Source organism: Stegastes partitus, unplaced genomic scaffold, assembly GCF_000690725.1.
Source record: "Stegastes partitus isolate 25-593 unplaced genomic scaffold, Stegastes_partitus-1.0.2 Scaffold766, whole genome shotgun sequence".
NCBI classification, from domain to species: Eukaryota; Metazoa; Chordata; class Actinopteri; family Pomacentridae; genus Stegastes; species Stegastes partitus.
In genome coordinates this window covers 149420-174982 of record NW_007578497.1, presented here as the reverse complement: position 1 = coordinate 174982, position 25563 = coordinate 149420, and the positions used below count along the sequence as shown (strand labels likewise).

At 42.5% G+C, this 25563-nt stretch overlaps 2 protein-coding genes across 2 annotated transcripts in view; one reads left to right on the top strand and one right to left on the bottom strand.

Annotated features, from left to right (window-relative positions):
* Positions 1-1852, top strand: part of LOC103364674 (ankyrin repeat domain-containing protein 34B) — a 14287-nt gene extending 12435 nt beyond the window's left edge. Inside the window, exon 4 of the mRNA XM_008291870.1 lies at positions 1047-1852. Within this exon, the coding sequence (XP_008290092.1) occupies positions 1047-1852 (806 nt within the window). The remainder of the gene's footprint in view (positions 1-1046) is intronic.
* Positions 1853-3588: 1736 nt separating this feature from the next.
* Positions 3589-25563, bottom strand: part of LOC103364672 (single-stranded DNA-binding protein 3) — a 40771-nt gene continuing 18796 nt past the window's right edge. Inside the window, exons 5-18 of the mRNA XM_008291869.1 lie at positions 18069-18158; positions 13906-13989; positions 12609-12668; positions 12417-12483; positions 11809-11873; positions 10622-10683; positions 10163-10208; positions 9711-9746; positions 9553-9607; positions 9224-9294; positions 8735-8813; positions 8604-8632; positions 8352-8453; positions 3589-6882 (exon numbers count right to left, since the gene is read on the bottom strand). Coding sequence (XP_008290091.1) covers positions 6853-6882; positions 8352-8453; positions 8604-8632; positions 8735-8813; positions 9224-9294; positions 9553-9607; positions 9711-9746; positions 10163-10208; positions 10622-10683; positions 11809-11873; positions 12417-12483; positions 12609-12668; positions 13906-13989; positions 18069-18158 — 876 coding nt within the window. The 3' untranslated portion in view covers positions 3589-6852. The remainder of the gene's footprint in view (positions 6883-8351; positions 8454-8603; positions 8633-8734; positions 8814-9223; positions 9295-9552; positions 9608-9710; positions 9747-10162; positions 10209-10621; positions 10684-11808; positions 11874-12416; positions 12484-12608; positions 12669-13905; positions 13990-18068; positions 18159-25563) is intronic.

The following is a 25563-nucleotide window of genomic DNA, read 5'->3' as shown; positions in this document are numbered from 1 at the left end:
AGCAAATCCATCCCTACAGTAAAGGCTACAGGTGGACACAGTGGATATGAAAGAGGCTGATTAAGAGAAGAAATAAATGAATCATTCATCTACAGTGCGGCATCTTCGATCTGTTGGTTGTTGAGCCGATCATCTGCAGGCAGGCAGTTGTTCCACCAATCACTGCCTCACACCTAAGAACTCCAGTTAGCATAAACATGTCCTCTCAAAGCACTTCATGAAGAAATCCAACAAATCCAGAGCTTCCTTTGGATTCCTGTTGAGCAAGCACTCGGTGACGGTGGGAAGGAACAAAAACCCTCCCCTTTGCTGGGAGGTAAAACAAAAAACCCCAGACAGCACCAGGCTAAGGAAGAGCAGCCATCTGCCTCCATCAGTTGGGGTGAGGAGGGGGGACCATGATAGCAGATGGAGAACAGACAAACAATACATAAGAGAACAATTTTGGAGATCCAGATCCAGAGGCACTTGTAGAGAGGACAAAACACAAACTACTAAGACACAAAGTTAGTGGCATGTCATGGTGGTTTATACATCTACTGAAAAGAGAGAGGAGAGTAGAGGACAGGTGCTCGGTGCATCGTTGGAATCCCCCAGCAGACTCAACCTACAGCAGCAAAACTAAGATTCTGAGTTCGTCCTAACTTTAAGCCTAATAAAAAAGGAAAGTTGAAGCCTCGGCCTCTCATTCTACTTCTGCAAACTCTGGGAGCCACAAACAAACCTGCAGTCTGAGGGTGAAGGGCTCTTTTGGGACATTCTGGTACCAGATCTTTAAGCACTGACTCAGACATGTTTTTTGATAGTTTTCACCCTAAATATTTTAAAAGCTGCTTCGACTAAAGGTAATTCCCCTCCTGATCATTAGCTACAGCCAACTTTCACTGTCAACTTCCTTAAAAAAGAAGAAATCTTACAAAGAGCAACCGGGGAGCTGATCCCTGTTCCTCTATTGTGACATGCAAAGTTTAATATGAGGCATCATTCTCTCAACCTCTTCCATATGTGTGAGTTTAGCTGTAAACTGTCTTCTTCATGCCCACCAGGTAAACGAGGAAGCAGCAGCAGCAGCAGCAGCAGACATCCGTCCTCTGAGCTGAGTCCACTGAGTCAGTGCAGCTCTCCATCTCCCAGGCAGAGGATGTTATCTGAACCCTGGCTCGCCATCCACAACCTGGCCTGTCTGAACAGGGCTTACGAGGAGGGAGTGAGGGAGAGGATCCCGCTGGAGGAAGGAAGCCGGCAGGATTTGAGCAGCGAGGGAGGACGGAAAGAGGATGAGGATGAAGACGAGGGGTCACGTCTTCATGAGTCCAGGGTGGCTCAAAGGAGGGATAACACACATGAAGGGGAGAATTACAGCAGCTGCTCGGAGGATTTCTCTCTCAGGGCTTCTCAGTCTGTCCTCTCGCTCACAGAGATGAACTCAGCTCACGTAAAGTCAAGCATCCTGAGGAGGTGTCAGACTCCCGGAGGGTCAAACTCGGACGACAAGCTCCCCGCCTGCCCTCCGGGTCACCCCCGTCTCCGTAGAAACACCCTCCCCTCCGTCACCGTGGTGCCTCCTCTGCTTCACCTCCCTCCTTTAGACTCTCACCTCCAGGTCCCAACCCAGGCTTCACCCTCCAGAAGCAGGAGGATGGCGTTTCTGCCTCACCCGCCCAGCTCCTCTCCTCCCTCCAGAGCATCAGCGAGACCAGCGTTGCTCCCCCCGCTGTCCTCCTCCGTCACCTCCCTGGTTGCTCCGTCCTCCTCCGGCTGCAGCGACAGAAGCAGGAGGTCGCAGCGACGTCACTCAGCTCAGCTGGAGCAGCTGACAGGAGGAGCGCTGATGAACGCTGTAGACCTGTGAGACGCTACTTCAGGCACAAGCATCCCTCCGTATGGTTTTAGGGGGAAACTACTTTAACAATACAGCCACAGTCGTTAACAAAACATAGGTTAAAAACTGCACAACTTCTGCACAATAGTTCACAAAGCACAACTTTGAGTAGCAACTTGATTTAAGCAGATATTTTTTCAGCAGAAGTTTTTCTTGATTTCTAAACTACATCTATTAGACTACAACTTGTTTCAAATCCTTAGTTGTTGTTTTTTTTTCACCCTTTTTCCCATTTGTTTGAGGTGTTTTAGTTGCATACGCACTTTTAAAACAAAGAGAGCACACATTGTTATTTAAGGTACGTACCTGCATTTCACACCAGTGTTTATACATTTTAAAAGAACAAAATGTCGTAGTTTACAGGTGATTAGCTACAGTTAATGTTGATTACAGTGACAACATTTTGTACATATAGTGCTCTTTTAAGTTACAGTTATACAAATAATGAACTCTTTCACTATACTACACTGGTAACACTGAAATGCAGTAAAATGCTGGTAACCACAGCGGTCAGTGTTGTAATTTAACAGGAAAATGCCTTATTTGGGTCGACATCTGGCTGCAGCAACAGTTATTTTGAACCAGAAATGCCAAACGAACCAATAAAACATAAAAAATAAATAAATAAAATGAGATTAAAAACTTTTTCCTGCCTGTAATATTTGGTTAATGGTCACTTTTCATAACAGTTGATCAACACAGAACTTAAACAGCTTCCCATCCATCCATCATCTATACACCACTTAATCCTCACTAGGGTCATGGGGGGCTGGAGTCTATCCCAGCTGACTCAGGGTGAAGGCAGGTTCACCTGGACAGGTAACCAGTCTATCACAGGGCTACACTTAGAGACAGACAACCAAGCACACTCACATTCACACCTACAGACAATTTAGAATCACCAATTAACCTCAACATGTTTTTGGGAGGAAGCCGGAGAACCCGGAGAGAACCCACGCTGCACGGGGAGAACATGGAGACTCCACGCAGAAAGATCCCGGGTGTCCCAGGACGCAAACCTTCTTGCTGCGAGGCAACAGTGCTAACCACCGCTCCACCGTGCTTAGACAGCTTTGATAAGTAAAAAAAACCAAACAAAACAGCCCAAAACTCACCAGTTTCTGGTTTCCTTAAGTCTTCTGTGACTGTAAGTATCCTTCAATCTTAAAAAACAAAACAACAAAAAAACCCCACATGCAATCAACAGACATTTTTCACTAGATTCTCCTTTCTCTCTGGTCTCAAGTTCATCTTCATGCACCAAAATTACATATTTAGATTTTTTTTTACCCTATTCCAATCCCCTATTTCCTTAAAATGGTTTAAATGTAGCTCTGCATCATTGCATCCTTTAGAATGTATTGATTTATGAAACCTCTCTGCCTCTTTCTCTACCACCCTTGTGCTACTGCAGCTCGAGCACACCAGCTCACCAGCTCCATGCTGTGCAGTGGAAAGTTGTAATATTGAAGTTTGAGGCAGGAACACATTCTGAAGAAGAGTGATAAAGAAAGTCCCACCGTGAAAGCAGGATCGGTGCTACAGCCTCTGAATCTGTTTGTCAGACGGTCACTGGCCGCAGCATTGACTTGTTTCACTCCTGATGTGTATTCTGGCATAAAAACACAATGGACATGCTACCAAGGTACAAAAAAAATGTCTGCTGGAGCAATCTCTTCGATGTAGAGGGAAAAAAAATGTGCATGTTCATGGCAAAAGGAGTGAAGTCATTTTATTTGTTTTTAATATGTATCTACAACAAGGGGGACACAGGCAAAAAACGACTGACAACTTGATGAAAATTAAAACCAAAAAAATAAAAATAAACAAAACCAAAAAAATACATTAATTATCAATGCAGATTTCCCACCTTTTTTCCAATAAGCAACATTTTGTTGTCTAAAGAAACTTTACAATATAAAGAAACATACGAAGGAACCTCTTATTTTACTACACGAGACATTTAGGATCTGAAACTACCCTAACATGAGATACAAAGCAACTCCCCAAGGACAGACTGCCTCATATTCAATACTGCTTTGTCATCAAGAGGAAAAATGAGGAACTGAACAGAAAAATCTTTTTACTCCCACCCCCACCCCCTCCCCGAAAGTCCTCTCTTAACCCTCCCTCCCCCTGAATGTTACAGTATTATACATCAGCACGATAGAAATACAGAAATGATCAACGTTGTGACGGCTTTACTTACAGGACAGAAAGATAGAGAGAAGTTGGACTGCATTTTATACAACAGTATTTCAAAGTACAGGGGAGGAAACGCCTGTTCCTGCACTCTCTCTACCTCTTCTTAGCAACAAGTCTGTCCATGTGTTGGTTTTTTTTTGTGTTTTTTTATTTTATTTTTTTATGTCGTTTTTACTTTCCCAAAACATTTCTCCTGCCCCATTTTAAATAGATAAAAAAATCCTTCATAGTAAAGTATGTACTCTGGTCCCTGGTGCGTTGGATTGAGAGCCAGTGTCCTGTGTGCCCTGCTTTCTGATTCAGTTGTGTCAGGAGGGTAGAAGCTGAAATGCAGTGTGTCAGAGGCAGACACAGAAGGGCAAGTTTTAGTATTAAAAAAACAAAAACAAACGGTCCTCTTTCGCTCTGTTCTTGCAAATTCCCTGTCAAAAAATGACAAAATATATTCCCATTTAAGTGGCTTTTGTTTTGGCCACTGCAAACCAAGTTTGCAAGAAGAGAGGCCGAGGAGGGAGAGTCGTGTTTAGTTTTTAGGGAAATGTGCGTGACAGTGAGTTAGCTAATGGTGTTCACCCACACTTGACTAACATACAATTTCCTCCCTTGTCCTGCCGGACGCCCTCGACGCGACAGCTCTGATGCACAGTAAAGCCCCACGTTTAGTCTGTGATGAGGTGAAATAGCATAATAGTCTATAGCAGCTCCAGTTTTCTGTTTCTCATCATTCATATTATTTCTGAGTAAAAGACACGCCATCTCTGAACAAATACACACAGTCGCCCGAATCGGCACGTTTCTGATCAACTGTTAAGTTGTGATTTGAAATATCAAAAACATGTCAATGATATCAAAATGCATTTTACAGTATTTACAAAAACTTAAAATCAAAAAGATGGAGAGTTGTACAAAAAAAAAAATCAGAGAGGGATGGTGTGTTACTGAGTGTCTGTGTGTCAATGCTGGCCTGTTGGAAAGGTAAGAAAAAGGAGGGGAGGCGTTTTTTGTTTTGTTTTTGTTTTTTTTTTTAAGGTGAGCAAAAGGGAGGGAGGCCACTCGGTCAACAGAGCAACGCCTTGCTGCTTTCCTGATTCATAAAAAAAACAAAAAAACACTGAAGATGTGATCAGCATGTGGCCAGAAGTCCTCTCACCAGAAGTGACTGTGACAACAAAACGTCTGCGAGCTAAACTGACTGACTGACTGGTGTGTGTGTGTGAAAGCAAAGTTTCTATAAAGACGTACATCACAGTGTGTTGAGAACTTATCAGCAACAAAACAAAGAAAAAAAAACAAAAACAAAAAAAACAATCCGAGTGTTCACGACAGGTCAGCAGACAGACGCAACCTATGTACACGATGGAGTGACCGGGAAGTGGGAAGCGTTAGTGAAAGCAGCACGAGTGGGGTCGAAATGGTCGACGCTTGCGATAACATCAGCACCTTTTGGAGGGGCTCGGATAGAAGGGTCTAATGACGTCAAGACGGGGGGCGAAGGAGTGGATCTGCATATTTACACAGTTGCTACTAGTTCTGCAGTTGACAAAAACCAGGGATAACACTTAAAAAAAAACAAAAAAAACATAATAATGATTCATAAGACAAATTAAAAGTACATAAATAAATAGAGCTGTGCATTTCACTGCAGGGAAGCTACTAAAGCAGGAGGCGCTTCTTCTTCTTCTTCTTCTCGTGTGGGTTATCAAGAATTTAGATCTTCTAAAAAGGAAGTTGCTATCCTCTGAGAAAGATTTATTTTTAAATACGACCAATCTGTACCGTGATGGAGGAACTCTTACCTGCAGGGGGCAGTGTGCTCGATTAGAGCCACATGCTACACAGCAAATAATTTCTGATTCGTGTGCACATATGCTGTCTTCATCATAATAATGTGCCCTTAAAAACAACAGAAATTAGAACCTAATCTTAAAATGATCATAACAATATCATTAATAACAATAATACAATAATAAAAATAGCAATGATACAATACATACACAAAAAAACAAAAAAAAAAATGGAAAAAAAAAACCATGTTCACTGATCATCACAACACCTCTGTTACAAATGTACACGCACAGAGAACAATGTGAAGGGGCGGCGGGGAGGCGAAAGACGGGGTCGTATCATCCGACCCTCCACTGAATCCGTCGGGAACAGCAACAAAAAAATATTTAAAAAAAAAAAAAGTCCAAAGTTGTGGTTGAGAAGCTTCCAGGCAGCTGCTAAGAGACCCGACACTGGTCCACAGGGGAGGGCTGTGTTTTCCAGTCTCCTCTCTCCCCTCTTTCTCTCTCTGTTTATCCTCCTTCCCTCGCTCATTGTCTAGACCCTGACAGAAAGCCAGGGAGGCCGGGGCCGGAGTCAGAGAGGAGGCTCTTCCTGTTGCTCTGTGACTGCTTCCTATTCACACCGGCAGCCATTTTGCATGCTCCGGGAGGGCCCGTCTTAATTAGAGTCCCAGCATGCTCGAGGGCTGTCCCAGAAGGCTGTGTGGCCGCAGAGTTTTCCCGAGTGAGAAGAAGAGGGGGGAAAAGTGGGCGGAGGTTTGTGGTGGTGGTGGTGGTGGGGTTGGGTTGGTAGTGGAGGCAGAAGGTGTGTTTGTGTGTGAGGAAGGGGAAGGTGGTCCAATCCGAGGTGAAGAAAGGATTGAATTGAAGAAAAAAAATAAAAAATAAAAATTCAGGTGCAGGGATACAAAAATAGGGAGGGGGAGGGGAAATAAACAAAAATACAAAAAAATAAAATAAAATAAGGAAAAAATAAAATCACACACTCATCGTCATGTTGGGTGAATACTGAAAAGAGAGAGAGAGGGAAGGGGGAGGAGGGCACAGATGAGTGGATATGTCACCGACAACATTCAAACACCAGAGGGCGCTCAAACCCAGCGCTGCAGAGCTGCAGGAGGCGCACACTCAATCAGTACTCTGCTAATTCACCTGTATGTTTAATGGTAGGTTTATGGTATCAAACCTTCTCTACTAATATTTGCCAGAAAGCACCAAACATTGCCGCTGCATACCCAGATTCACAGCAGGCGTCGTATTTACACACTTTTTATTTGATGATATAAATACAAATTTAGCCAATGTTTCATTCAGATGATGCCCAGCCCTGCTACTGATTAGCTGAATGGAGTTATTAGGACTCCAGCCTTCACATCCCGCGGCTCTGCAGGCTCAAGGTTAAAGCCCGTCACAGTTCTGCACAATACAAGGAGCAGTACCCCCCTCCACCTGTTGTGCTCCAAACACAAGGCTCAACAAATAACAGTCACGTGTTTACTTCAGTGCTTAAAACACCAAAAATCCACAACTATCTAAAAAACTTTAGTACAGTAGGCATTTATGTCAATCGACTGTAACCACATCACTGATACGGAGGGCACAGAACGAACGTCTACGTGATTAGTAAGCGGCTACAATGCAAGCAGAACACAGGCTAGGAAGGGTTCTTCGTAGGCCTGTGTGCTCCGGAGAGAGCGCGGCATGTTTTGCTTATCAAATTTACAGTGCTGTGTCCCGAGTTAGAAAGTATTATATAAAACTTTAAAGCAAGGAGTGCCGCACTTCAGGTCTGTTTGGTTCCTTGAAACCAAAACCTGACCTGGAAATCCAGCTGGGTCAAGTGGGATTGTGTTGTGTTGCCATAGGCCTCCTGTTTGCGTGTGCCAAGTGCATCTTAGTGGATTTGTAATCAGCTCAGATCATGCCACAGTAATAAAATGTGTTTTTTTTTGTTTGCATGACTGAGAATTTGGACTGTGAGATGCAGGAAAAATGGCGTGCATCGCTGTTATTTGTGACTGTGGGCGCTCGTTAATTCTCCTCATATTAATGACCTCTCTCTATTTAGGCCTGTTCTAACCACATTTTGGATTGGCTCCTCTTATCCATATGGGTCTACTTGGAGTGCGACTCTTTTAATTAACTTTGCTGGGCTTTGCACATTTGGACCTTTACTTCAAACTGCTTCTGAACTGCTGCACTTCCTATAAGCATCTCTTTTACTGCTGAAAAACAATCCAAAAAACAGGAGATGCAAGTTCAAAAAAAGCAAAACTGATAGACTATAACAGGAAAAATAAATGAATAAATTAAAAACTAAAAATAGGGACAGAACACAAATTTTTACCAAAAGCATCTACAGTAATTTGAGCTCATGATTGAAAACCCCTCTGCTTGCATTCTCCCACTGGTTTATGTCGGGACGTGAAGGATCAACTGTTAAGGGTCGTGAGATGCCATCCACTCACTCTACTTACACTTTCGCTTTGGAATGGGTTCAAGAAGTTGCCGCCCATTTCGCCGTCATCTCTCGGCGTTCCAGGAGGGTTGTTCATGCCCCCCATGTTATTAGGAGAGCTCTGGAGGGAGAGAGGGGGAAGAAATAAACTGATAAACCGCTTCTTATTGACCATCCAAGTGTAGAAGGTAGAGGTTCGAAATAAATGTTTTCGTTCACGAGAACACTCGGCAAACAACAGATGTTTATAGAAAATTTGATGTTTGCTCACCTTTGGCAACCCATCCATATCCCCAGACCCTGAGGATGGAGAAGGAGGAAAAAAAAAAAGAAATCAATTGCTTTGTTAAAGCTTACTGTCGTTTTATTTGCATGCACGGGCCAAACTGTGCTTACACCCACCTAGTGATCCATTCATGTGGTGTGGTTCCATGGCTCCCATAGCTCCCATAGGCCCGTCAGGCCCCGGCCCCATAGGGAACTGGTGGAGAGATGAAGAATAAGCCTCGTGAATGACTGTACCATCATTCTCCATCTTTGATATAATGGTGATCTTTTCGAACTCAGGGTGAAGCTGAGGTTATTTAATTTGTTTCCTCTGGTTTATTTCCACTAAATTCTCATTGAGCTCAGTGTGGCAGCATAATATTTCTCTAATGCTGAATTGTACTGGTGCCCAGTTATGTGGTTATAAGCCCTATTTGAGCTGGATTATATTTTGTGGGCACGTCTGTGTAATTTTAATCATTACAAAAACAGACATTATTTCAACCCAGAATCAATCTGCTACGTCTGAAACTGAAACAAGCCTGGAAAGTGCAACTTCTTAAAAATAACAATACGGAGCGTTTGGTTCAATAACTAAGTGAAGTTAAATCGTCTGAGACTCACATTGGGTCTGTTGCCTCCGGGTCCGATAGGATTCATCATTGTATAGATGTTTTCACTGGAGTTAGTTGAATCTAAGGAGGAACACAAAACAAAAACTTCCGTTAGAAGATATCAGAGAGAGATGATGTAAAAGCCTCTGAATCAATCATGAAGATTTAATCACGCAGTAAATTAAACATGAAAATGGAAAGGAGTGAGAAATGAGAACGCTCAGACTGGCTGGTGGTTAAGGGGACACATTCATGCTTGTTTAGTGAGGAAAAGAATGGGAGACACGTCTGTTTGTGACACACGAGTGTTAGTGCCGGGGACGTAGTTAGGTGACGCACCACCTGGGCTGGGCATGATGGGAGTTCCAGGTGGACCTCCTCCGCCAGGTGGACCCTGAGGAGCAATCATTGAAAAAGGATTAAAATTACACTACTCAGAATTCAGTATTCATTAATACAAAAAAATTACAACTGCGTTTTGATAGATCTTCACTCACCACATAGTTTCCTGGAGATGAGGAAGAGTAGGCTATCTGCAGGGGGACAAGGGGAAACAACAAGTCAGATGTGAGGGTCAGAAGATCATATATACAAAAACTATACAATCGAATAAAACCCAAAAGCAGTCCAGCAATAAAAACGTTATCGTTTTATTGAAGCTGCCAGGAAGGTGTTATTTAAACTGTTTCTGCTGTTCAGCTAAAAGCCCTCCAACACTGTTTTCAAGAGGAAAAAAAGCTGTGGTTACTAAAATCATTCAGTGACTGATGGAGCACAACAGAACAACAGTGTGCAACATCAACGTCTCTCTGACATGGTTTAAACCAAAACCAGACATCCTACCTCGTGTCAAGAACTTTCTTAATCTGCTTCAGAAGGCGTCACATACATACAGTCATTTATAAATAATACAAAGCCTAAAGTCTGCAAAGGGCTGCTGCTGACTCACAGAGTTAGCATTAGGTCCTGGCCAAGGTCCTCTTCCTCCGGGACCCCTGAGGAAAAGACAGAGAGATAAAGTGTTAGATTAAGATGAGAATAAAGGGGGAAACGGAGGGAAAATATGGGACGGTGACAGTAGTGTGGAGAGGTCACATAAATAACTTTGGGAAAATACAGCACAAGTAAAAGCAATAAAGCTGCTCGGAGACAATGATGAAGAGTCACTACATTTTACTAGATGCAGAGGTGTAGCCGAGGACATGGATTTTGCATTTGAACTCATTTGCTAATAGCTCCAAACTGTTAACTATGGATGGATTCAGAACATTAAAAAAATCTGTAATGTCTTTGGTCTTTAAAAAAAAACAAAAAAAACAAAAAGGAACAGCACAAAAGTTTGAGTGAGGAGGGAAAGAGCCACAGCTAAAGCCACCTGTACACTAATGCAACAGTTCACAGGACTCACATGTTCATTCCTGGCATTGGACCGCCCATGGAGTTGGGAGGAGGCCTCATGCCGCCATAATTCTATAAAGACAAGATGTTAAAAATCACTGTCAGAACATGCCACGCAAAGTTCTAAAAAAAACCCCCCCAAAAACCCAGTTATTCTTGGTTTTGGTGACTGCAAAGAAAACAATGTTTTGTGTAATTTTCTAGTAATAAATTTACAAATATGACACAAACCACTGGACTGGCAGTAGCAGATATGCTCAGATAAACAAATAAACCACAGACAGGCCTGTGCCTTTATTGGATTATTTCATCTGGGATCATCAGGAGCCTTTTGTTCGTCCCTCTAATTTGCTTGAAACTTGAACCCAGACTTGAATCACTAAAAACGATAGCTGTGAAGTTTCACTGGTTTTTCTCAGCATGCCATTAATAAAAATGGCAAATCTGCAATATCATAGCATCTCAAACAGTCTCTCAAAAAAACTTCCTAAGTTATATTGGGAGAACTTTTTCTTGCTTTCCTTGGGTTATGCTAACTTATCGAACAATATTTTTGCTTTTGTGGTACAACTTGCGATTCCTGCTCAGTCAGTTTGGAAAGTTTGTTTTTGTGATCAAGTATTTCAATATTAAATAGTTTTATGCATGTAGTGTTTGTAGTATTTTGACATGTGGCTACACATGGTTCAGAAAATATCACTAACTTACTTCTCAATTATCTATTTGTTGTTATTTTGTGCTCAGTGACGTGACTTTTTTTCAAATTTAAACTTACCCTAATCTGAGTATATTTGATTTATTGGTCAAATATTGCAGATTCTGAATCAATGCTATAATGAGAAATAATACTGAAAATTCAGGACTTTCATCTCAAACAGGTCCTGAGATATTCAGACACAGACTCAAATTTCAATGTGGAGAAAAAAAAATGTTTTCAAGGTGGGTTGACAGGTAATTTTTACATAAATGTTATCTCGTAAAGTATTCGATATTTTAAGCTCAAATTTCACAAACATTTGTATAAATTTCCATATTTTCTGCTTTAAAAAATGTCATTAAAAATAGGAGAAGTTGTCCTACAAATGTAATCATTTGAGATGAAATGACTCTTATCAAGAATCTACAACTGAAAAACATTTACAAGTTTAGCCTGTGAGAGGAACCACATCCATATAGACAGCTTCAGTTCCGTCCTACCTGTGGGCCCATGGCCATTCCTCGGGGAGGGTTCATTCTCATTGGTCCACCCATGTTGGGATGTCCTGCGAGAACAGACCGGCAGAGTCACACACACACATTACACACTCGTGTAAATCCACATATGTCTCGTCTCCTAAAGTCAGGAATTAAGACGTGCCAGACAATGCTTCATCCTAATCCCATTAGTTGAAACCATCGGGCCCCCGGAGCTGTAATCTGCAGCTAAAATCACCACAGACCCCTTCCTGAGCCAGACCCGCCCACAACCATTCTGTCTACAGGAAACAATCACACAAACTGATGACAAACTACAAGTATTTGTTGGGTGCTGACTTACCAACAAAGTTTCACTATTTGCAGGTTCTAGACTCCCCAACATAAGGACATGTTGCCTCTTTTATTTTCACACCTCTTATCGTTTCAGATCTAAACTGTGTTCAAACAATTGCATCTCTGAAAGACTTACAGACTTTATTGGTAACTTTTCTAGTTGCTAGCTATTGCAAATATAGTCATTTGTTACAGACACGTTATGGTCTATTGATAAAGAGTTCATTTTATTGTAAATCACATCAACTCAGGCCTGCGACTCTCTCCAGCCTTACCTTGCGGTCTTGTTGGGTCCAAACTGTTTGGCAGGAGAGGCTGAGATCCTGGGATTCCCCCAGGAGGCTGAGAAGAGAGCAGACGTGGACACTGATCAAGAAAACTGGAACACTCTTGGCAACACGGATTCTCAGAGTGGTCAAGAAATCAACATGAAAGTGAGCAGCACACTTAAATTTCGAGTTCATTACCTGATTTGGCATTCGGAGTGAGGGGCGCGGCCCACCTGGATACCGCGGTGACATGAAAGGCTGCAGAGGGGAATGGAAGAAGGAGACAAGAGGGGGAAGGAAAACCAGGGTGGGAAAAGAAGGACACGGGAAAAAAAAAAAAAAAACGACATTTCCATTATTGATAAGTCCAAAAGCACTCAAACAGGGGTAGCACCGAGGACACACAGATGGACACAGTGTGGTTGGAGAATGAAGGATGACACTGAAAACTTGCAAATTCAGCAACATATCAGCCTGGAAACCAAAAAAATGACACTGGCACAAGAGGTTTTTGATTTTAAACAACGCTCGCTTGCACCAACAATGTGCACTCCAAGCATGAATCTGAGTGTATGTGCATGTTTTTGTGTGTAACGGCGGCGCTAGAACACAGCTCCCTGCACAGCCTGCCCCGCTCTCGCTGTGGTGTAAGCTGATTCGGCCTGTGGTCTGCCTGGCGTAGTTAGAGACACCTCAGGCCAACAACACCGTTCAAAACCTTAGCGGAAGCATGTCCACACTCTCTCGCACACAAGACGGAAACCAGAAACCACAAGAATGAAGAGCTGAGCTGCCGCAGTTAATGGGCAAAGGCTAGCTTTACCTCCACCGTGGCATCTGTAGCCGCTGTTCTGGATAAGTGCTGAAACACACGGTGACTGGGGATGGAAGCTGTTGCATATGCTCTCATCTAATCACCAGCTTTGGCAACCCAGACGTCAGACCGCCTTGTATGTGTGGAAAGTTTAGGTGTAACCCATGTGCTCGGTACGTATATGTGACGTGTTTATAAGGCCCGTCCCTTGTTTTATTTATAAGGTGCCAGAACAAGTAAGCAACGGGGGGAGGGGGAGGGGGGGAGGGGGAAGAGGTGTGTATCTGTGTGCGTTTGTGCATGTGTGTGAAAAGAGTGCAGGAGAAGATAAGTGTGCAACCCCCCACAAGCTGCTCCGGGGGAGGGGCAAGGAGTGAATTATTCATCCCACAGAGGGACAGCCGATTCTGGGCCTTGAAGAGGAGCGGGCCCTGCTGCCTCTGGATGCTCGGCTTTCATAAAAAATAAAAAAAAAAAAGGACCTGGCAACTGGAGGGGCTGACATCTATGGGGAGTTAGCCAGAACAAAACTAGAGCTCGCAGGGCTCAAGGGTAGAAGAAGAAGAAACTGTGCAAGTCGTGAATTGGGGAGGAGGGGGGAGGAAGCTTGTGTGTGGGTGAGGGGGATTTAGAGGGAATGAAAGAGAGAGGGGAGTTTGAGAGAAAGTGTTTGCGTCTTACCTGGCCATGGGGTCCCATCATTGGGTTGCTGGGGTTGTGTGGGGGGGGCTGTGCGTGGGGGGACTGCTGAGAGCCGGGTGGTCCCTTTAAGAAAGAAGAGTGATATCAGCGAAGGGGATGGGGGCAAAATGTGGGTTGACACCTGGAGGAATTAGCCGATCAAAATTATAAGAGAGAGGGAGGGGAGGGGAGGGGGGGAGTCGGTGGGGAGTCTTTAGTTTGAGGAGGAAGAAGAGAAGCAGGAAAGTGGAAAAAGCCGGACATTGTGGGCAAATCCTCTGAAATCTGCAGTTAAATAAGGCACTTATTAACAAGAAACACACAATTAAAAGTCCTAAGCTGACAGAAATCGGTATTTAGTGCAACTATCTTCTTGGATGGCCTTAACATGTGACGCTACACCAGCAGAGGTGATCCTCGGGACCCTCCAGTCAGAGGATTATACGTTTTCCTCTGAGCCACACGGGGGCAGTATTGCCAAAGGCTCGCTGCTACAGGACAGGCAGCAGCAGCAGCAGCAGCAGCAGCAGCAGGACAGGCACTAGTGGCAACTTCAAACCAGAAAGATGATACTGACAAAAACAAGTACAGGCTGCAAGTTTTTTGTTTTTTTCTTTAAGCTTGCTTCAACGTAAAATCATGTTCCTATGCACCAAGCAGGCAAACCCCTTTCCCCGCTCGTCTGACACGCTGCTGCTTTTATTGCCGACATGTCACCCCAAGACAAGAGGTTAATGACCTCTAATAAATAAGTCATTATGCAACAGTCTCTTTTTTTTCTGCTCTATCTCCGTCGATGCATTTCAACGCTTCACTTTTCTTCCTTTTCCAGTTGTCCGAAGAAAACAAAAGCTGCCCGATTTACGGATGGCAAATGGAATTTTCCATGTATCCCTCCTAGGCATCCGGACACACACAAAGACAACACACATTGATTACCTCAGTGAGTCTGGGAGTATATGTACTTACATTTAGCCAGCGAAAGCAAGCTTTTGGCTCTGACATTATAAACCATGCTGACATTTGACAAAAGGCCTCAATAAATAACACCTGTGCTCTAGCAGGTAAAATCTAAACCAAGGTAAAAAAGATATCTGGAGTCTAAGCAACACTGTTTTGTTGGTATTCAACACAGAAACACGTAATATGTGAATTAGGGTGGGTATTGAATCTCTGCTTTTTTGGTGTCAGTTTTTGTTTGTCAATTAACCAATTAGTTGACTGACAACAAACGAATCAGTTACTTTAGAAAATGTATTTAATTGTGATCACTTCTTACACATAAATCCAGACTCGCTCACATTCATTAGCTGCAGCCCAATTTACAGCACAGAGCATCGAAAACCGTCAAATACCAAAAGCAGACATCAAATATTTTTCTGGTTTGTAACAATGATTCACCAATTGCACCAATTCTCAAAATGTTTCTCTCCCGACAGCAGATCTGATGCCTCAACTGAGAGTTTATGCCAATACAGATGATGACTGATCTGATACCAGTGCTCTCTTTTCCCACATTCGAAAATTGCGTGGATATGCTGCGCTGCTAAAAGCTGAGTCAGTTTAATGAATGCGACTGGAAAGAAAAAAAACTCAACTTAATGATGACAGAATTGAGAAAGAAACAGTTTTTAATGCCTCTTGACCCACTTAATAAGGTCGGTATCTCAAAAGAAAATTAATTTAGAGAAAATTAAACTGACGACTATGTTGATAGTTGATTAATGAGTCAGTTTTTTGGGCAAAAAATGACGAAGGTTGCTGGTTCCAGTGTGTAAACAGAGGATTTGCTGCCTTTTTTGTATGCATGTATGATATTAAACTGATTATTGAGACGACTGACCTTGTGGTCTGGGAAACTGTGTGATATGTTGTTACTGTGATGGTTTATGAATTGAAAAAACTAATCAATTAAAAATGTTTTTTAGTAATGAAAGTAGCAGTTGGAGCTCTAATCTTGTTGTACTTAACCCTTGATCAGAGACTTTTGCAGAGCTGCTTGTGTTGCATGTAGTCAGTTGTTAAATGACAAATCAAAATAAATAAATTAACATTTCTTACGGTCGGGTATCAGAACAGGTATTTCTTAGTTGTCGGGGCTGTTGTTAAGCACAAGCACCACTATCAGAAAGATTTCAAATGACACTCTGCCTGAGCGTTGAGCATTTCCACATTTGCAGCGAACAACCAAAGCTTTCCGTTAGGTCCCTTGAACGCAACGTACACACAAACACACAGACACACACAGACACACAAACCCTCGCCCAATCTCACTCCCCCACCAATGTTAAAAATAGCACTTCCATGCGTCTCTCGTCACCCTCTCTCTCTCCCCCCACCCTTCCCCTTGCTTATTCACAGTCGTACTCTCACTAGTCGTCCCCCCACCACCACCACCACCACCACCACCATCACCACCGCCGTCCTCGCTCTCAGCCAGCAAACAATGGGGTGGTAGGTAGCCACAGAAACAAACACTGGCCCACAATCCTGGTGGCACTGATCTTTCACATTTCCCTCTCTTCTTCTTCCTCCTCCTCCTCCTCCTCCTCACCCCTCTTCCTCTCGCTCTTCCTCTCTCTAACCGTCCCCCTCGCTTATTGTGTCACTCGCTTTTTTCGCTCCTACTCCTCTCCACCACCTTATCGTGCCTCCTGCCAAATGCCAGTGCTGTCCATCACACCACTGCCTCACGGAGGATGCGCCTGTGTGTGCGTTTGTTTGTGAACGTGCAATGCTTGTATGTGTTTGTATATGTAACCGTGTGTGTGTGTGTGTGTGTGTGTGTGTGTCTGCGCGTCTCATTCTCCTCACTCTTCAGACAGCCATCTCCCACACTAAAACCTTTCCCTTCACAGAGCCGGGACAGGTCAGAGACAGACGGAGATGGAGATGGAGGAGTGGGGAGAGGATGAATGCGGGATGGCTGAATCACAAATCGGTTGAACAGCAGCCCAGCGAGAGCAGAGCCACAGATGAATGAACAGTGTGAGCTTCAGAGGCTCTGGTGGGTGTAAATATCAAGAGCGGAATAAACACTGTTTGGAAAAATTTGGAGGGGGGAAAAAGGGAAAAAGAAAGTCGGAGAGTTGGAGACCCAAAGTCGAACTGTGGTGTCACTTGATCAAACTTCATTATTGATTTTACAGTGAGAGACTTAATTAATAGAGCTTAGACTGATACTGGATTTCTGAAGCTGATACTGCGACTTGGCAAACTTTCAAAGTCTGATAATCTATCAGAGGATATTGTTATTGTTCAACATGAATGTGACACATTTTGTGCTAAAGATATGTCTGATGAGTTGCCAAAATCCATTTTTGTAGTTAAACAATAAACTTTTTTCATCAAATTACAACAATTATATAATAGCGCTGCTGTCCTGGGACAAAGTTTTTCAGATAAACATGAGGTTTAGTTGAATAAACCATTAAAAACTTAATTAGAATATTCAAACAACACATTGTCAATAAGGTGGAAACCAGGCTGGTTCTCTTTGCCCCTAGAAGCTGTTGTTTAACATTTTATTCACATAACAGCAGTAAATTGTGAGCGTAATTAGAGTCATAACTAAAATCAATAAACATGACTTGAAATGCAAAAAAACCTTAATAACTTGACATGAAAGAATTTTAAGTCTACTATGCATAAATGTGCTGCCAATAAAACATCTACAGCTACAGGTTACTGCTCTGCATTTATTTTTGCACATCTGAAAACACAGACTCCAATAAAAATGCTGATATCAGTCTGGCTGAAAGTGCTATGCCGAAGCTTTTCGCACAACATCAAAAGGATCTGAAAATGAAAGTTAAGTTCTTCTCCACCTTAAAGCCATAAAGAGATACACTACACATGCATGCCACACAGCGAAAGTGGACATGAATTTTAAAATAGGGCAAGTAAGTCAAGTGTGAAAGAGCTGTTTTTGCCAGAAAAACAGAAAAAAAGATTACTCTTATATTGGTGATTGTCTTTTTTTATTTTATTTTTTTATCTGAAGTGGTTATTGGTAGGTGAGCAAATTCTCTTTCACTGCCTGGTGCTTGAAATGGAATTCAATGACAGTTTATTTTTTTCTCTAGAGTCAGAAATGGATGGATGACAGACAGAGATAAGGAAAAAAGAGAGAGAGAGGTGGGTTTGGAAGTGGTGGGTCATACCTGGAAGAAGCCTGGGGGCATGGGACCACCTGGCATGGCGTCGTTGGGGGGCATGTTGCCCATCACTGGGCTGGGCGCCGCCGCTGCGCTCTGAAACACACAAATACCAGCAGTTAAATGTGGTGTTTTACATGTGTGGGGTTCTTGCTGCGCTACAGTAACACTGATGCACTGGCCTCCCAATTACTACAGGGGGCAGTGTCTGCATCTGCAATCACAGCAAACCCCCCCAATCCCCCAACCCATTTAAAGTTTAAATTGTTAATTCAAGGTATCTTCTATTACAACCTTTAAACTGTTCCCTCATCTCTGTATCTACGTGAGAGGAAGAGAAGGGCAATAACCACCTCTTCTCTTCCTGTAGACAGGCGTAGAAGCCGAGGGGACTGGTTCAGGGAGAAAAGCCACAAAAATGTTCTTCACATGCTCTGGAAGAGTTTCAGTGACATAAGGCTGAAAAGAGAGCAGCCTGCACCTTTTATCTGTACCACCATACGCACCATTGTGTACTGAGGAACAACGTTGTCCTGACTGACTGTCCAACACTGAGCTGTTGCATTCAAGACAAAACTTCATATTAAGGACAGGTATCATAATCAGTTTGCATGTTGCAGCTCTTCTGGTTTGTTTTTGTTGTTGTTTCCACCAAACTTTTTCATCATTTTCTTGTGCACAAATCAACTAAACATATTGCATGGCAATACTGTAATGTGTAACACATTAAATGATCTTACAACACCAAATACATTGCTAGTTTGTTAGTTACAGCTGAGTTCTTGAAATGTAATCAAAACAACACCAATACAGAAACCATACTTTTGTAAAGTTACATGCTTTGTTGGTATCACGCTGGCTTTCTTCAATGGTTCTATTCTTAGTCATCTTGGAGGTGACGTTAAATGAACTGTAATATGCTACCAGATGCTTCACAGACCATAGCTAGTTATTTTAGTCAAATATTTTGCATATATGCAACTTTGCACAGACAAGATCTTTTCCCTTTACAACAAAGCCATGTGTCAACAATGGCTCATTTGCAAGAGCTCGGGATTTACATTTTTAGAGTTTAAATACATATATTTATTTTTGTAGCACTTGAAATTTTAAATTTATTTTATATTTAAATTTTCGGACAAAATTGTTATTGTTTTAAAGCATAGTACTTTTGCTAATTTAATAGTCAGAACAGAAAATGGAAAACATATCTTTAAAAAAACCCAATCACTTCAGTAAATACAGGCTACCATTCATAATTGATAATAAGTCAGATCAGTCAGTTAGATTTCTCTACTAACTAACTTATTAGGATGATGGGTTTTTTTACGCTATTTAAATAAAGTAACAAGTCATCTGCAAATAAGTTGAGGTTACACTGTTTTTTTGCCCATAAGAGGCTGATTTAAGCAAGCAGGACAGCAAAGATATTTGAAACTAGATATTGTGCAGAGCTTCTTTAATGCTTCTTTCTTTCTTTCCAATTAGTGTCTTTTTCCTAAAGCGTCCAAGTAGCGAAATGTACATGTTCAGTATAGTGAATAAAAAAAAATGACATCTACTTGGTCTTAAGAAAACCTTCCACATCTGACAAGAAAATAATTTTGCTTGGAATTCCTAATGCAACCTATAGCATCATTTCACACATAGAAAATGTAAAACTAAGGAGAGCAACGGCAGAATTGTTTAAAAGCAACAAACATCCGTAACACTCCAACCTGCTGCTTAACCATTGCCGAACACATCAACACCACTACGGATTTCTGTCCCCTGTACGTCAGTTTAACAATATGGCAGAAACACAGAATCTAGAATAGAAAAAGGGGGTAGAATGATTCAGCCCGGGAGTTAAATATGATATAACTGTATTCTTGTCAACACACATAGAAGGAGACGCATGTTCAGAGTGCTTACATAAGCAAGCCGGAACAAACACACACATGCACGCAACCCACATGGACGCGAAATTCGCACGCACACAAACAGACACACAAAGAGTTGCATCACAGGCTCACAAAGTGCAGTCCTTCAGTACAGAAAGGCAGACAGGGGAGAACCGCAGGCTACAGGACAGAACAGAGAGGGGGCTTAAGACCCAGGGGAGGGAGGCGCTCTCGCAAACACACACAGACGCACACGCTCGTGCGCGGCCACCGATCCACCAGCACGCACACCTCACGGACACACTGCATCCATGTGACACATACTGTACGCCTGGACAACAACGCATGCTCCCAATTACACGCATGTACACAAATACACTCGCTGCCCTTCGTCTCCTATCTGAAACCAACGCAACATGAAAACTGAAAAATCACACACCTCCCCCCATCTTTATGCTAATTCTGCTAGTGAACATGAGCAGGCCACTGAGTCCCTGGGGAGGAGGCAGGGTCGTCTGCCTCTTTCTCTCCTTCTCCATCCTCCCTTCCTCCCTCGCTCCTTCTATGCACTTTTCTCCATCTTTTTTTTTCTCCTATCCATGACCCCCCCCCCCCCCCCTCCCAATTCATTTTTCTCAACACTGGTGCACATAGACATTCGCACACATACACCTTCCCTGTGCCCCAACCCCTGTACTATTCCTACCCATCACAACCTCTCCTCCCCTCAGTCCCCCCCAGTAGGGTGTCAGCAGCTTGCAGAAGCTGTTGCTATGGAGACAGGTCCTATCTGCACTCTGTCCCCCTGGCATCCCCCGCTCCAGGAGCGCAGAGAGAGAGAGAGAATAAGAAGATGCAGGAGCGAGCGAGGAGGCACAAGAGTGAGATAGAGAGAGAGAGAGAGAGAGAGAGAGAGAGAGTTAGAAGATGCAAGAGTGAGACAAAAAAAAAACAAAAGAAGAAAAATGTAACACAGAGAGAGATTTCTGTTTACAATCACTCACTTATTGTTATGGACTAATAATGACAATTTATCTGCTCGTACAGTCTCCAGTTTGTTGATTGAAAATGAATGCAAAGCGTGCAGAGTGAGCGCAGTTGCCACCAGCGAAAAGGAAGGTAGATTTAGTATGCAGTTGGACTTTATTAAAACCAACTGGCCTGGGGAAATACAAAAGGATCCAACAGTGCTTTTTTAGTTTTTGTAGTGGCACACACAGTACTGTCTATATCTATCTTTCCATTTCAACTCCTCACTCAGAAGCAGGAGACTGTCAGAAAATCTCGCAACGAGGCTACCTCCTGGAAACGGAATAACATGATTCACCAAGAAAGTAAATCCACAGGAATTTGTCTTGTTGACATTTGTGCAGGTAAACAATGACTGTTAATGCAGAGAGAACATGCAGGTATAGTGAGCACCTTTATGTACAGAAACAAGTCCAAGACGACAGAACATTCCACAGCAGACATCAGTGCCGCGCTAATTAGTTGATATAATGGACATTTTTTTTTTAGGTGAGTTGAATTATTCATTTTTAGGCATAATGTATGGAAAAGTCTGTAAATGAAGGAGTGCGAAACACACCTGGTGGCAACACAAGCTGAGAGAGCTTTAATGCCTGACATGCAGCAGGAAGGAGAAGAATATGTTTCTTTCATTGAAGCCGGCTGAAAGTTCAACAAAACCCACGGGACACATTTTCAAATGCCTGGGAATATTTACACTGTTTAAACTGTAAACTATATTTTAATGGCCTTCCTCAGCAGCGCTGCACAAACACCCGTGTCAGAGCAACCTGGAGCCACGTCTGCACAAAAATAATATTAGGTACGTTTTTAATGTTACCTGGCTATCAATAATACAGTATCTGGCCTACAGACCTGAACTGTAGCTCATCGCTGTGGCTACAGTAATTCTGGATGGAGAACTGCTAACTTTAGCATTTTTACGGCGTCATTTAACATTGTCAGCCTCTTTAAAATTATATTTAAGGATCTACTGACTGCCTGACTACATGAAGAAAAACTACACTATGTGCTGTTTAAAATAAACTCCAACAAATCAAGTTCAGCTGGATATATGTACCAAATCAAATAACAAAAGTGATCCAATATCTCGATTAACTCTTTAATGAATAAAAGACAGAATTTGTCAAACCTGTTCAGGCAGCGACTGTGACACAGGTAGTCATACAAACATCTATAAATATCCATAACAACAACATATCATCCACTCACAAATGTTTAAGCAAAACATAATAAAGATAAACTAACAATTAAATCAAGCTGATAGTGTTGTCTGACTGTGGCCGCCTCACTGATCAGTGGATCCACAGATTATTCTGGTAGACAGCAGCCACTGGTTTCTCTTTTTGTGATGAAACCTCAGACCAGTGCTTAAATTAGGTGCTGTGGTGGCCCGAGGCTTTTGTGCGTGTCATCCCACTTTCCCTCCTCAGGCTTCCTGTTCCACTCTATTACACACTTAAAAAAAATAAAATAACAGGCAAAAATAGGCACCCTGGTGGACAAGTAGTTGTACTGTAACTGAAGCTTCCTTGATTTAGAGTCCCTATCGCTCTGTGTTTTCTGTCACCTCTTGGGTGGAGCTGAATGATATAGCTGAAAAGCTTATGGCATCAATTATTATTGATCATTTTTAATGGCTTATTTTTAATAAAGCGGACCTGCGTGCTTCAGGACACCTGCACGGCAGCCATGGGGAGAATGAGGTAGGGGCAAAGATGCTCCATCATCAAGGTAGGTATGAAACTGGAGCTTGGGGTTTGTTCATGCAGTCTAACGTTTTTTTGTAACGTGCGCCTCACGCCAGTTTCTGTATCTATTAAACCGTTTTTAAAATCAATGATGAAGTGTCTATCCCAGGTAAATATCGCTCCAATTATATTGTCCAGGTCTACTCTTGGGTATACACGAACCAGTGAAGCTTAAAAATGTCACCCTCCTCCAATATCCCTTAATTTAATAACAATAACGACAATAATTAAAGTCATTGATTCAATTTTCCAATATATGAAGATATAAAGTACTAAGCATCACTTAAAGACGCAACCTTGGGCTCTGTGAAACGTACGATGTTCTTTTTCCAGCATTTTATAGCCCAACTGACTGAGCAAGAAGAAAAAAATGAATCCATATTAACTGATAAAATTACACGACACTGAGGCAGGTTGGCTGCAGGTACCAAGTGCTTCTGATTTGGTCATTTTACAGAAGCTACTTCCTTCCTGCAGAAAGCAGGTTCAGATCTAAGTTTGGGCAGAAAAGCTATAATCGTTGATAACTGCGTATAGAGAAATCTTATCCACCGCCATGTGGCATCACCATGGTGTCTTTGTGGCAAAATATTTCAAACTCTGACGTCTTCATCCAGAGTTTGGCTCCCCGTGGGGACGCCGTGTTGTGCTTGCTTTTCCTCCTCGCTGCAAACCCACAATGGTGATGAATAATCTATCGGAGAACAAACGACTAATGATCTGATTGGCCGGTACAGTACGGTATGTAGATGGGCTATACAGAACGGCATTGATCTCTCCCTCTCCGTTTCCCTCTCCGTTTCCCTCACCCATAGGACCTACCGGACAGATCAATAGTGCTCAACACATTATTGACCTCCGCCTGATACCTTTCACAGGGATAAAGACAGAGACATAAACACTGGATGGAGAGGTAGGAAGAGACAGCAAATGTATCAGTGTGTGTGCCTGTATTTATGTGTGTCCCTGCCTGGAGAGGTACTAATCTACATTCTGGTTCACACTGATATGTACCTCATCACTGTCTCCTTGACCTGCTGTCCTTAGCGCACAGAGAAAGAGGGAGAGGAGAAAGAGAGAGAGAGAGCGAGGGGGTGGGTTGGTGGGGAGGGCGAAGGAGTGAGGATGGGAGACGGTGAGTGTGTGGAGACGGGAGGTGGAAAAATAGCTGACTGTGGTGATCTAGCTAATTTATCAGCCCAGTCAAAACAGTGTGTTTCGCTCGAGAGCAACAGGATACGGCTGCTACTCTCACCGTCACGTCTGACAAACAAATGCACAAACACATACGCGCACAATCTCTGAAAACCCAGCTGGTCCTCAAAACTGGCACAACATGCACACCGAACACACACTTCCCAAAAAGCTGCTGCCAAGGTAGCAGTACTGAACCAGACAGGCGGACTTGTGAGCGCACACGCACGCACAACGCGCACACACACACACACACACACCGGATGACAGCACTAATACATGCTGCAGACACAACATCCACTTAGCCAACGCTCCAGAGAGAAGGCAGAGGGGGCCAAAAGACAAGAATATGAGGAGAATGGAAACCAGAATATGGCTTTAAATTAAAGAGGAGGAATTACCAAATGCGATTATGAATGTTTATGCTGTAATTCTTCTGATTAACACAAAAAGCAAAGTGATAATCAATTGCCCACGAATGAAAAACTCCCCTTTTCTTGATATGCTTCATTCTGAGGGCAGTGCCTCTTTGGCTGATTGGGAGTCGGTATGTAATGTATTTTTCTTACAGCAGACAAAAAAAATGTAGATGCAAATGAAGAGACAGCCTCAGTGTCTTTGCCCTCTAGACAAGAATGCACACATAACTATTGTTTTACTGTTGGCTTTTCGACAGGTTTAACTGTGGGTCACTCATTTGTCGAGCACAGTTCTGTCGTTTGAATCTCATGAACTGCTGATGGGTTTAAAAGGCATGTGATCGAAAAAATAAAAAATAAAAAAAGAGCCAAAATTAAAACATTTATTGTCGCCAGAAACAGTAAAATCAGAACTATCCAGTGAACCCTGAACAAGTCTTCTGTGACCTCCAATCCAGTCAGAAAAACGAACTAAATCTAAGGTTAAAATTGCAATATTTAATATAATTCTTTTTATTCTACACCTCATGAAAAAAAATTTGCCAAAAATAAACCGCTTACACGAACCAGATCCTATGAAAAATAAAATCCTAATTTTGTATTCTCTGTCGTAACCAAGGAGCCATGAGTGACTCAGCTTCAACCAACGGTCACATGACAAAACTTCAGGGACTATTAACTGAGCTGGGCTGAACTGCAGGCTGTGTTTACAAAGAGCAAACACAAGACAAGTATGGAAACAAATTATCTATAATATTCTTCCCCAGAATTGATAAGACATGGGGACACTTTTAAAAATGTTGTACAAGTTGATTGAAGAAATTCAACTTAGTTTTTTTGTTTTGTTTTTGTTATTTAATTTATGGCGTCATAGGTCTGTCACACTGCACCAGTTGCCTCAACTTGTAGCCCTGGTTGTGCCATTTCCATAGAGGTGCAGAAAATAAGTGCAAACAAGGAGCTCCAAGCGCTCAAAAATGTGACAAAAGAAAACTGCTTGGCGTTGAGAGGGTTAAAGGAGAACTCTGTCTGTGTGGTGGTGGAACTTCTATGAAGTTCAAACGGTTGTAAGAGACAGACTTTGTATTAACATGAACTAAATAATAATTATGTTCATTGTAGATGAAGCAGTTGAATACTTTATCATTTTGTTGATAAAATGTCAGAAAATCTGAAAAATGCACATTTATAATTTCACAAGTTTTCAATTTGTTTGTTTAATCTG